The 13,604-nt window shown below is 50.2% G+C and overlaps 1 protein-coding gene across 7 annotated transcripts in view; it reads right to left on the bottom strand.

Moving 5' to 3' along the window:
• Positions 1-13,604, bottom strand: part of PPCDC (phosphopantothenoylcysteine decarboxylase) — a 30,348-nt gene that overhangs the window by 13,657 nt on the left and 3,087 nt on the right. For 6 of the 7 annotated variants that reach the window (XM_012000378.1, XM_012000382.1, XM_012000380.1 and 3 more), the window contains exon 2: positions 11,751-11,957. The exons of the other annotated variant lie outside the window; for it this stretch is intronic. In XM_012000378.1, the coding sequence (XP_011855768.1) occupies positions 11,751-11,936 (186 nt within the window). In that variant the 5' untranslated portion in view covers positions 11,937-11,957. The remainder of the gene's footprint in view (positions 1-11,750; positions 11,958-13,604) is intronic. 7 annotated transcript variants of the gene reach the window in all.

The following is a 13,604-nucleotide window of genomic DNA, read 5'->3' as shown; positions in this document are numbered from 1 at the left end:
ACCTCCCAGGGTTCAAGGGATTCTCCTGCCTCAGGTTTTTTTTTTTTTTTTTTTTTTTTAGATGGAGTCTCATTCTGTCGCCCAGGCTGGAGTGTAGTGGCATGATCTCGGCTCACCACAATCTCCGCCCCCAGGTTCAAGAAATTCTCCTGCCTCAGCCTCCCAAGTAGCTGGGATTACAGGGGCATGCCACCACATCGAGCTAATTTTTGTGTTTTTAGTAGAGATGAGGTTTTTCACCATGTTGGCCAGGCTGGTCTCAAACTCCTGACCTCAGGTGATCCACCCACCTCAGTCCCCCAAAGTGCTACGATTACAGGTGTGAGCCCACTCCAGTCTCCCAAAGTGCTACGATTACAGGTGTGAGCCACCGCACCCAGCCTGTAAAACAAGATTTTAGACTAACAAGCTGGCAAAGTACAGGGGCCCAGAAGAAGTAGCTGGTAGGGAGAGGGGAGTGTAGGAAACCACATCTTTGGGGGAAACCAATGAGTCAGGAGAGGACATTTGTTTCTCTGGACATTTATCCAGAAAAAAGAAAAGTCAAGGGTGGCAAGGACAGAACCATCGAGCAGCCAGAGCTATAGTCGTGGGCCATGTCTGGGCCAGACCCAGCCTACAGACATGCTGTTTGGCCTATACAAGATCATTAACATTTTTGAGCCAACATGTCCAAGTTGGGAGATTTCGCATAGAAAATTCAATTTCCTCAGTTCTTGTGAAAAGCTGAAGGCTCGACGCTGCTGGACACACATTCCTACTTGAGAGCCACGTGGTGCCCTAAGGCCTGCCTCTCGCTCTGTAGAGCGTGCCCAGGCCAATTTCACCTTGTCCTCATTCTTCCCTACTGTCTCTCTGAGGCACCCCCTCCTCGCTTGCTTCCTGTATATTGTACAGGACGGAGTGAGTGACACATTGGCACGGCACCTAGGAAAAAAGCTAGGACCAAGGAGTAGAAGTCTCAGAGAAGACTAAGGAAGAACTTCAGAAAGTCTGGGGTTCTGAGTTCTATTAACTTGTCCATTCTCCATCTCACTCCCCCTTAGGATCTACCATGCCCAGAACCTGCAAAAAAATCCTCAGGGACCTTTTCAGAGGTCCGTCACTTATTTATTTATTTATTTACAGACAGGGTCTTACTCCATTGCTCAGGATACAGTGCAGTTGCGTGATCATGGCTCACTGCAGTCTCAACCTCCCTGGGCTCAGGTGATCCTCCCATCTCAGTCTCTCGAGTAGCTGGGACTACAGGTGCATGTCACCATGCCCAGTTAATTTTTTGTATTTTCGGTAGAGACAGTGTTTCACCATGTTGCCCAGGATGGTCTCAAACTCCTAGGCTCAAGCAATCCACCCACCTTGCCTCCCAAAGTGCTAGGATTACAAGCATGAACCACCATGCCCGGCCTAGAGGTCATTTAAACCAAACCCCGACTGAATGCTGGAGTCCCCCTAGGATGACCCTGAACAAGCGTTGCCCAGTTCTGAGTGAGATGGCAAGGGAGGACTGCCTTATCCCTCCCCAGAACCCAGTCCTAGAGATGCCACTGGGCCAGCACAGGTGGGGAGAGCAGGGCAGGGCAGGGCGGAGCCATGCTGAAAGCCTGTCTTTTTCGTGGGGAAGACACAAGGTAGTGATAAGGTAAAGGAGAGGGCATAATAAGTCAGGGTAACCATAAGAAGAATAACCTACACCTTTCAAACCCACAGAAGGAAATTCAATCTACACATAAAGGATACAAAAGGAGAAAAAGAAGCAGAGAGAACATATGATAAACCATTTGGCCGGGAGCAGTAATGGGATTACGCTCATGCCTGTAATCCCAGCACTTTGGAAGGCCAAGACGGGCAGACTGCTTGAGCCCAAGAGTTCAACACCAGCCTGGGCAACAGGGTAAGACCCCATCTCTACAAAAAATACAAAAATTAGCCAGGCATGGTGGTGTGCACCTGCAGTCCCAGCTACCTTCGGGAGGCTGAAGTGGGCAGACCCCCTTGAGCCTGGGAAGGCAGAGGCTGTAGTGAGCAGAGATCAAGTTACTACACTCCAGTCTGAGTGACAGGGTGAGACCCTATCTCAAAAAAAAAAAAAAAAAAAAAAAAAAAAAAAGCAAGCAAGCATTAAATAAGACAGCATAGGTTAATTCTAACATAATAATAATTATAGTAAATATATAACAGGCTTATCTCCTTGATTAAAATTCAGATTCTCATCTTGGATGTTGTTTAATCCATCAATATGTTGTCTAAAAAGATATATTTAAAGCAAAAGAACATATAAAGGTTAAACAGAAGAAAAAGCTTTTAGTTAAATAAGGTAAACTCTGCTCCCTCCCAGAAACCCACTAAAATAAAAGCAAAGTAATTTTTTAGAAAAGATCTAAACTCAGTGGCTCACGCCTGTAATCCCAGCACTTTGGGAGACTGAGGCAGGCAGACTGCTTGAGGACAGGAGTTCAAGACCAACATGGTGAAACCACATCCTTAATACAAAAAAATTAGCCGGCATGGTGGCGCACACCTATAGTCCCAGCTACTCTGGAGGCCAAGGTGGGAAGATCACTTGAGCCCAAGAAGTCGAGGCTGCAGTGAGCCAAGATCATGCCACTGTACTCCCGCCTGGGTGACAAAGTGAGACTCCGTCTCAAAAAAAAAAAAAAAAAAAAGAAAAAAAAGAACGTCCCAGGTTCATCGGGTTCATCGCCTCTATTCTGAAATTTGGAAAGCTACTTCCTGAAGATCTAGGTCCTCCACTCTCCCCAACTCCCAAAACCATCTTCCAGTTCGCAAAGCAGAGGACCTTGCCTAGTGCTGGACTTCAGAATCATCCCCAAATTGGGCGCCAGGCATGGTGGCTCATTCCTGTCATCCCAGCACTTTGGGAGGCAGAGGTGGGCGGACTGCTTGAGTTCAGAAGTTTGGGATGAGACTGGGCAACAGGGCAAAACCTCTTCTCTACAAAAAAAATATAATCAATCAATCATCAATCAATAAAAACCTAAAAAAAAAAAAAAATCCCCAAATAGGTAATGCCCTTGACTCAGGGGGTTCTCTCCTCCCTCTCAGCTCTACCCTTTCTTCCTTCCCTACACCGTCACTCAAGGTCTCAGAGCCTTTAAGCCCCCACTGTCCCCTGGGGAGCTCCAACCCGGGTCCTGTTAAGCCTCTCGCCCTGCTTGAGATCTTCCCTCTAAGCTCTTTGCCTTACCTCTCAGAGGCTCCACTCTCTAGCTACCCTCCCAGGTTACATAGTCACATTGGTAGGGAGCCTCCTGGGGTCAAGGTCTTCACTAAGGAGTAATGTGAAGTGTATGTGATGGGCGGGTCCTTCCTGATGCCCCACCTCTGACCCACTGAAGCAGCTGACTCTCCTTGGAGGTGACCCGGACTGACCCCAGTGCTGTCTAGCAGGCCCAGACTAGTTTTTCTGGTTTTAGAGGGATGTCACTTGATCTGATGCATCAGCCCTATGGGCTTTGTTCTTTTATTTTCATTCACTCCACCAAAAGGTCCTGGGAGCCAAGGGCTGGGCCCTGGGTCTGTACACACTTAAAAAAAAAAAAAAAAAAAAAAAAGCATGTTACCTTCTATAATACTAAATAATTCTGACCATTTACTCATGTACCTTGACCTCTTCCCAGCAAATGCCAAGGAACCCTGGCAGGGCAGAAACTCCCTGAGGGCAGGAGCCTTCCTTGGCTTTCTCTTACACCTTTGTGGGTCCTGGTAGAAGCAGGGCTGGGCATTAAAAAAGAATCTCCCATATGCTACAGAATTCCTGAAAGGTAGCTCCTGGCTTGGTCCCCTGCTGACATCACTTAGAAACAAGTTTTTTCCTCTTTTTTTTTTTTTTTTTTTTTTTTTTTGAGACAGTGTCTTGCTCTATTGCCCAGGCTGGAGTGCAGTGGTACTATCTTGGCTCACTGCAACCTCCGCCTCCTGTGTTCCAGAGATTCTCCTGCCTCAGCCTCCCAAGTAGCTGGAATTACAGTTGTGCACCACCATGCCCAGATAATTTTTACATTTCTAATAGAAACAGCGTTTCACCGTGTTGGCCAGGCTGATCTCAAAGTCCTGGCCTCAGGTGATCCGCCCACCTCAGCCGCCCAAAGTGCTAGGATTACAGGCGTGAGCCACCATGCTCAGCCTACCTGAGAAAAGTTTTTACAGCTAATATTTTTAAGCTGAATCTCTTTGTGTATGTGACTGAGGCTAGGACAGACCCTATTACATAAGCTGCCTGCATTTTATTTAGCATGTATAGAGATTCCTTCCCAAAACCAGTTGGCAAGTCTGGTTTCCTTTTCTCTGCTGAAGAGACATCAGGAATCCTGATTTGGGTTTGGTCAGGAGAAATGGAATCAGGATTTAGAGTGATACCTCCTGTTTCTACTTCAGGCCCTTAGTGTGGCCAGGCTACTTCTGGGGCAGATTATCAAAGGAACCCGTGGAGAGGCACTTCGCAGCCACGGGATGAGACAAATCCCATGGCCTGAGTCTCCACTGCCAAGCCCATTCCTGGCCTCTACCCACTAGAACCAAGAGCTAGTAGCACCACCACCCCTAAGTTAGGACAACTAAAAATGTCTCTGGACATTATCCAATGTGCCCTGGGAAGGAAAACTGCCCCCATTGAGAACCACAACTCTACAGCATTATCCATGAAGAGCATTTCCATCTCTGCAATGATGGGAACGGCCCTACATGTGCCGTACGGTGTGGCAGCACTGGCCATGTGTGGCCACTGAGCACCTGAGGTGTGGCTGCTGGGACTGAAGAACTGAATTTTTTATTAAATTCTAATTAATTTAAATTTGAATGTGGCAAGCAGCTGCCACATTCAAATTTACATTTATCGGATAGCACAGCTCTGGAATATACAAGAAAATTTAAATATATCAGATAGCACAGCTCTGGCATATACAAGAAAAGGAGAAGAGCCCAAGTGGAACCAGCAGTTGAGTGGCTGGAGAGCAGGTGTTTCTAGTAGGGCGTGATGATGCCTCCACTGGAGACAAAGGAGGATTCTAAAGAGGAAGTGGTAGCCCTGCACTTAAGCTGTGACAAGGCAAGGAACCCAGGGCTTTGGTGGCCCAGTCCTTAGGACCAGGATGCACAGCAGAGGACCCTGACATTGGGTCTACCAGTGTTGACGCTGGCATGCTCCAGATCTGTGCCCAGGACCTAGCGGCCAGCCAAGAAGTAACACTAACCTGAGCATGGGAGTGGCAGGTACATTCTAGGACAAAGGATTATTGGGGCCCAGTGCAGTTGGCACATGAGGCATGGGAGCTGTGAAGGAGGTGGCTGGCCTCCTTAACAAAACCCCCAAGGGAGTTCCAGTTGGCTCCGTGGGTTCCATGGCTTATGATGATGCCTCTACTCGGCAAACATTTACTAAGCCTCTTATATGGTGGGGGCAGGGCTGATAAGATCCAAGCTCTACCCTCTGCTGCAGCTCAGTCTAACAGATAGGTGGGGTACAGGTAACTCCTAACTGCAAGGCAGACCAAGATAGGAATCCACAAATTCCACCATCTTCAAGCACTGGTGAGCTTGAGCAGAGAATGAGCTCCAAGTCTGAGCTCCTCAATTCACTCACTGACAGGACCCAGAAAACCTGGCCTCAAGCCCCCAGTTCTGCTAACTCACTTATTCCCTGGAAGGCCGTGGGCGAGCCCTTCTTCCTCTGTCCCTGGTTTCCTCTTATGACCCATGCATGAGCCATTTAGACCACATGGTAGGGGTCCATCCAGTTCACTGTGCCACCCCAGCCCTTCTGTGACCCTGACCCTTTCCCACCTGGCTCTGCAGGAAACAGCCGCTCTCTCATCTGCCCCTGGGGGAGCTGGTGTTCTGGTTGTGCCAGCTTCTCATGCCAACCCTTCTGTGTGCTTCCCCAACTCCAGAAAATTCTCCAGAAGGAAACCAGAGAGGTGGTCTATGGAGGCCCTGCACAGGGACGTTGTTCTGGGCAATCAGGGAAGGACCCTGGGGTGCAGGACCCTCTGACCAGCGGCCGACAGAGCTCTGTCCCTAGGGGAGCAGGCGACAGGGCTGCAGGCCAGAGGAGGAAGGAGCCAGCCAAGCAGGTGGAGACACAAATAAAGGTCTCAGAGTTTCCACATCAGGACACAGAGCGGGCAGGTGGCCCCCACCCAGAACAAAAAGGAAATCATCAAACCAGGCCTTATGTTGTCTGCTCTTTCCTCAGTGAGCACTTTAAAAAAAAAAAAAAAAAAAAAAGCACAAAGTTACCAAGAATGTTCCACAATATTCCCACCAAAAGCCCCACTGACTAAAAAAAAAAAACAAAACAAAACACACACACACACACACAAATATACACATAGGTTAGAAAATTAAAACTGAACAGAAGTGATACAAAATGAAAAATCCAAGTTTCCCTTCCTCTACCGGTCCCCCTCCACAAGAGTAACCACCTCCAGAGGAAAAAACTGCGCGCAGTAAGTCAGTATAAGAACACATAGAGGCTGGGCGCGGTGACTCACGCCTGTAATCCCAGCACTTTGGGAGGCCAAGGCGGGTGGAACATGAAGTCAGGAGATCGAGACCATCCTGGCTAACACAGTGAAACCCCGTCTCTACTAAAAATACAAAAAAATTAGCTGGGCGTGGAGGTGTGCACCTGTAGTCCCTGCTACTCGGGAGGCTGAGGCAGGAGAATGGTGTGAACCCAGGAGGCGGAGCTTGCAGTGAGCCGAGATTGCGCCACTGCACTCCAGCCCGGGCGACAGAGCAAGACTCCATCTCAAAAAAAAAAAAAAACACACAGAAGGAATCAGGCTGCGTACCAGGGGTCAGCAAACCTTCCCTATAAAGGGCCAGATGATATTTTAGGCTTTGTTGCAAGATTCAACTCTGTAGTAGCACGAATGCAGTCATAGGCAATACGTAAATGAATGGGTATGGCTGTGTTCCAGTAAATTGTCTTGGACCTGAAATCTGAATTTCATATCACTTTTTCTATGAGTCACAAAATACTATTTTTCTTCTGATTCAACCATTTAAAAATGTAAAAATCAGGCTGGGCACAGTGGCACATGCTTGTAATCCCAGCACTTTGAGAAGTGGAGGCAGATAGATCACTTGAGCCCAGGAGTTTGAGACCCGCCTGTGCAACATCGCGAAATCCTGTATCTACAAAAAAATGCAAAAAAGTTAGTGGAGTGTGATGGCACACCTGCACTCCCAGCTATTTGGGAGGCTGAGGTGGGAGGATTGCTTGAGCCTGGGAGGTCGAGGCTGTAGTGAGTGGTGGTCACACCACTGCACTCCAGTCTGAGCAACAGAACAAGACCCTGTCTCAAAAATAAATAATAAAAATTAAAATGTAAAAATCATTCTTAGCTGGAGGCTATACAAAAACAGGCATTGAGCCGAATTTGGCCTGGGGGTCCAGTTCACTAGCTCCTACACCTTGCTTATTCCGCTTCTATCTTGAGGATTGCTCCCATTAGCACAGAGAGAGCCACCCCATTTTTCTGAAACATTGCCAAGTAATCCACTGAGAGATTGTCCCATAAATCATAAGGGCACCACAGCTCTCTACTGCTGGACATTTTGTTTGCTTCCAGTTTTGCTTTGAAATTATAAATAATGCTATAATGAACATCCTTTTATTTTGTAAATACACCCCACAGGGTTTAATCCTGTGGGTAAATCAAGGGCTATGAACATGTTTAATTTCTCTCAGTACTGTCAAGTGGTCCTCCAGAAAGTCAGAATTTACTCCACACTACCTATGAGCAGAGCCTTCTTTTCCTCACCCTCAACAGACCTGGATGTCCCGACGGACACCCTAGAAATGTATCCTCCTCTGAGCCCGAGGCCTGCTGACTCCTTGAGTCGGGGGTTTTGTCTATCTTTAGAATTCCCCTTTTGGCTCTGAATTCTGCTGACACCTGCCCTGGCAAAAGCTAGGGCGATATCTGCCTTCTCCTCCCAAGTTTAAAGGGTGTGGATGAAGGAGTTCAGGAAATGCCATCCCATAATATGTGTCTTTGGTATGCTGATTATTTCAAACCTGAAGACACTTGGGAAAAAACAGATGCAGGGAGGAACTTTCTCTGAACTTCTCTTATCTGCCTAAAGAGGGATGCCCCTTGTCCTGAGTCCCCCTCTCTGAGAAGGGAAGACTGACTTATTGACAATCTGCTGAGGCATCTTTCATTATCTGAGAAGTTTTTATCTGCCTAACAAGACATTTATTCACTGTACAATTCCTCCCCTCACCCTCCCATAACTTGTGTCGCCACCACCCCCAGAAGCCCCAAGCCCCTATTTTCTTCTGTAACTCAGGCTGCTATACAGGCTTCAGTCATTTCACCCTTCTGGGAATCTCATATTTTGTGGTACACCCACGTGCAGATTATGTAATTAAATATGGTTTTCTCCTATTGATCTTGTTTTTTGTTGTTGTTACTGTTTTGAGGTGGAGTCTTGCTCTGTCACCCAGAATAGAGTACAGTGGCACAATCTCAGCTCACTGCAACCTCTGCCTTCCAGGTTCAAGCGATTCTCCTGCCTCAGCCTCCCGAGTAGCTGGGATTACAGGCGCCCACCACGCCCGGGTAATTTTTGTATTTTTAGTAGAGTTGGGGTTTTACCATGTTGGCTAGACTTGAACTGCCTCAAGTGATCCGCCCACCTCAGCCTCCCAAAGTGAGCCACTGCACCCAGTCCTGTTAATTTTGTTTATAAGTCAGTTGAACTCATAGTCCAGCCAAGCAGCCTAGCAAGATGGAGGGAAACCATTTTTGCTCCCCTGCATGGGCCAGGCTGCCAACCCCAGGGAATAAACTGCCTGAGCTGACAAACCAGATTTTACTGCCACTCAATTACATGACAACTATGGAACTACAAAACCCCCCATCCCCCTGAAGTTCCTGGGCCCCAGGACCTTCTCTCAGGCTGCCTTTGGGTCCTAGTCCTTTTTGCCCTCACATCTAGAATATTCTAACACCAGTGCCAGAAGAGACCCTGGAGATGGATCATTTGAGAAACTGCCCATCCTTCACTGTGTGGATAAGAAAACTATGGCCAAAAAGAACTGACTTGCCCAGCGTCCCAACATCAGAAATGTGCTCAGCTGCCTCTCTTGTGACACGGTTGCCCATCTGCCCCAACATACTCAAGGTCGTCTCTGCTAGTGACTACTCTCCCCATCGTGCTGGTGTGTGTGGCTTGTGCCTAATCCATGTCTCTCCAGCACCCCTCACAGTCTCCCTGATTTGGCTACCTTGAGGTTAGCGGCTTTCCCGGGATGTCTGGACATGCTGGTCAATCAGAAACAGTGATGGGCCAGATCTGTAGAATCCCCCAGCTCCCTGCAGCCCACACCCCAGCTGTTCATGTGCTAGACCAAATCTGGAGGTACCTAAGGTAGTTCCAGAAAGCCTTGAGCACGCGAACCCACAACTCGGCAGGCGAAGAGCTGAAAGTGACTGCTCCAAGGGACAATGATGCTCCTGCAGGAGATCCAGCAGGAGGCAGTGTGGAGATCAGGGCCATCAGGAAATCCAGGGGAGTGTGCAGGGGTAGACGCCACCACTAGGGCCAACACAAGGCAATCCAGGGATTACCTTTGGATCCCACACCTCAGGAAGGCCCCAATAAGCAAAGCCAGGCTTGGAGAGCTGTCTCCCTGCAGATGAAACGCATGGGCCCTCCACAAGTGCAGGTGAACTGTGGCTTCCATGGCTCTTCCCAGTGGGGTTGCCCCACACCATGTGGCTGGCCCAAAGGACATGAACAAGGGGAAAGGACACGGTGATGGCCAGCAAACACACACAACCGAGTGCTTCAACATGCCAGGTTCTGCACCAAGTCACTGGCACAGGACTATTTCATCTGTGACCCCTCCCACCCCAGCCAACATCTCAGGGAGCCTGACAAGAGCCTGGGGGATGGGTAGCAGGAATCAGCCTTATTTTCAAATGGGAAAGGCAGGCTCCAAGAGGCCGAGTCGGGGAGCTTTCCCTCCCAGTTCAGTGCCCTCTGGCTGCCTCACTTTTGGCGTCAACTCCAACCAGAGAGGGGAAGCCAAGTCCTGTTCCAGACATGGCCTGCCCTCCCACGGGGCCCAGGCTAAAAAGCCCTGGGGTGGGCTCGATCGCCTCCCCGCTCCAGGCAACCCTTTCCACACACCGCCCCCCAGCCAAACGCTGGCTGTGTGGGATGGGAGGAAGCGGTGGGGTTGCCATTTCCCTCCGTTCTGAGGCTGCCCATCTGTTTCCTGGGATAGGACTCCCCGCCCCTATCCACCCCTAGTCCGGAAACTCACTTGCTCTGGGGCTATGGGAAAAGGGAACTGCATGGCTCCCTCCCTCCCCAGGGGGTGGTGGCAGAGGCTCTCACTGCTGCAAACCCTTCCAGGCCTCCTGCCCTCATGGCTCTAGCTGGCCAGCTCCTACCAATGGTTCTGGGTACACAGGGGGTGGCTGGGCCTAAGTAGTACTGCCCTAAAAGTGCAGCACCCAGTCTCAGAGTGCCACGAGACTCTCCTCCCTCCCTTACTCTGGCCGGCTGTCATCCCTGGCTGGCAGCTTCATGGCTTATCCCAGCCCTGGGGGTGGGGTGACGGGGTGACTTTCTGGGTGGAAGTTGGTGGAAAGTAAAAAAGTGAAACACTTCCCAGCCCAGCCCCAGCTGATGGGACCACCAGCCCCAGCTGATGGGACCACTGTGAGTAAGCACCGCCCCCTGCTGGACATGCCAGATATGGCTGCCTGGGCCACTGCACCTTGGGTGCTCAGCTGATACAAGAGAGGGAAAAGCCAGGCCTGGGGCCCCGCAAGTTCACAAGACCCCACCAAAACTAGGGGCCAGTAACATTAGTAGTGTCTAAGGCAACCTATAGTTCTATGTCAAATGAGTTTAAAAGCAGGGGCCAAAACCACAGGGACTGGGCTGGGGCAGTCAGGGAAGGCTTTGCACAGAATGTGAAAAGGCGGGAGAGGAGCAGAGAGGGCAGCCAGCCCAGCAGGGCCCAGCCACGCAAAGACCAAGGAGGTAAGACAGACCAACAAAGGGCCCTGGAGGCGGAACATAGGAAGTGGGGCCACTGCCTGTTAGATTTCACGCTGTTTAAAGCCTTGAACTTCTGCACCCAAAGAAAATAGATCCAATATAGAAAATAGATCCAAGTTGAGGGTCTGGCCAAGGACGGGGACTAGAGTCCCTGACCCCAGCACACAGTTGGGGGCCCCTGGGGCATCTCTGAACGCCTGAAGGAGCAAAGTTTGAACCTAGAGCTTCAGGCAATGGGGTTTCAGAGCATTCGACTGACAGGACAACCACGGGGTCTCACAAGGAGGGAGAACACTGCCGCAGTGTTCAAGATGGAATGAAAGTGGGGGTGGGGGAGCCCAAGGCAGGAATGGGTACTAAGAACTTGTTGCACTTCTCCAACCAGCCCTCCTCCCACACAGGACTTCACAGATTCTCAGGGTTAATGTATGGGAGCCCAAACCCTCCGTTCACCGGGTCCCTTCCCAGCCTCCCCTCAGGCTCTGTCTGTACTATCTAATCTAGCCCCTGGTTACACTGGACACTGGTCTCTGTCTCCTGAATCCTCCACAGAGCACTACACACACAGGACCTCCACAAGCATGATTAACATGATAAAGAAAAAGAAAATTGCACGCACTGCAGAACAATGGGCCGTCCCCAGGAGCACTGGCCTCCCATGCCGGAGGCTGCCATGCTTGTCTGGTGAGGATACTCACCCCAGGAATGTCCAAAAGCTTTGACACCAGAAGAGGCAACTTCAGGGCTGCAACACTCCCCGTGACACCCACAAGAACATGGAATTTTCTCTCCACCAAGGGTGCAGCAGTTGGACAGGAGGCCTTTGGTTCCATGTGGGGTCTGATGGCTTCAAGTTCTGGGAGCCTGCCAGGCCTGGGCTCCATAAAGCTGTCAGGATTTAGGATCTAAAAGCAGAACAAGGGCCACCCTCTTCATTCATATACCTGACCAGAATGTATGCAGCACCACGTGTTAGGCCCCAGGCCAGAGGCTGAGGCAGCTAAAGGGATCAGCAGTCCCAGCTTCAGGGAGCACACAGTTTGAAAAGAAAGTGAGATGCCATCCCCACACCTGGGCCAGTCAGTCACAAGGGAATGTTGCAGTGCTGTGGGGAAGGGCTGTACCAGGTGCCGTGGCTGCTCAGAGTGACCATCTCTGGAAGTCAGAGGCTGCATCCCAGAAAAGATGAAGTTAGGGTTGAGTCCTGAAGGACGAGTTAGTTTTTCAGAGATGGGAAGAAATCACTTCAAAAGAAGGTACAATCTTGCAAAGGTGAAAGTCCTGAAGGAGTGCGGCAGGTTGGGGAACAGGGAGTGCCTTAGCAGTGAAGCCAGAGTGTGATGTGGGGTGGTGGAGGGGTAGGAGGTGAGGCTGAAAGTCGGGGTGAGGCCAGAATGCCATGGGCAGCGAGGGCCAGGGTGAGGAGTTTCGGTTTTAGAAAGATGGTGCTGACACCTGGTGATAGTGTCAAAGGGACCCTGCTAATGGAGAGACCGGAGGGTGAGAGGAGCTGCTGCAGTGGACTGGGCTAATGGAGAGACAGGACTAGGAGAGGACGGGTTCCAAAGATGCTCATGCGGTGGAACCCTGGGCAACAAGGAGGTTTGGGTGCTCCAGGGAGCCAGGAGATTTGCCCCTCTGTCCCTGTTTGTTAATCAAGATGGGCACCACCGTACAAATCAAAGCCCAAGAAGAAACCAGCATAAAGAGGATGCAGGCCACCCCAGGAGACCAGCTGGTTTGCTTCTTCCTCTGACTCTCAGACGTTGCTAGAAGTGAGTGCTCTTGATAATATGGCTGATGGACACCAAAACCTACACGCTGCAGGTTGGGCCAGCAGAACATGCTTCATCAGCAACCATCACTGAGGACCGATTACACTGAACACCATGCAAAGGAATTGTGGAAAACACAGTAGCTGCCTCTGGGGAATCTGTAGGTTGAGTTCGAGAAGACAGGAATCACACCTGTCTGAAATTATCTGAGATCAGTCCTTCCCTGGGATGTACCTTTTTGGTGATCACAGACTCAATTTACACATCAGTTTCCTTGCCTCTCCCTCCACCAGCAAGCTCCCTGAATGTGTGACCAAGTCTAATTGCCAACCAGCAGTCCACTAGCTGGCAGTCCTGAACATGTGCTGAATGAATAACTATACCCTCCAAGGCAGTGTGGGGCAGAAGACAGATACCCAGCCTGTGAATCAGAAGCCCTGGGCCCTGACCATGGTGTGCTCCTGACCTGGAGTGACCTTGGTCCAGGGTCATTCCCTCCCTGGACCTGTCCCTTCATCAGAAAAATGAAGAGGTAAGACCAGATGATCTCTGAAGCTCCTTCCAGCAGAAACTTTGACTCGATACATGAAAGAGAGCAGTAAGGGCCTCTCCGTACAAGACAGAAGGTCCTAGAAGATACACTTAAAAAAGAACCAGCAGGGCAAGGGAAACCCAGGCAGCTGCCCAGGAAGCAATGCTGGTGAGTCGCCCAATGGCTACCTCCATGGCTGAGCATCCACAGGGGCCTGTCTCCTCTTCACTCACAGGCCCCTTGGC

The sequence above is a fragment of the Mandrillus leucophaeus genome, unplaced genomic scaffold (genome assembly GCF_000951045.1).
Source record: "Mandrillus leucophaeus isolate KB7577 unplaced genomic scaffold, Mleu.le_1.0 Scaffold628, whole genome shotgun sequence".
NCBI classification, from domain to species: Eukaryota; Metazoa; Chordata; class Mammalia; order Primates; family Cercopithecidae; genus Mandrillus; species Mandrillus leucophaeus.
The sequence above is the reverse complement of the archived record's forward strand: the minus strand, read 5'-3'. Positions and strand labels throughout refer to the sequence as shown.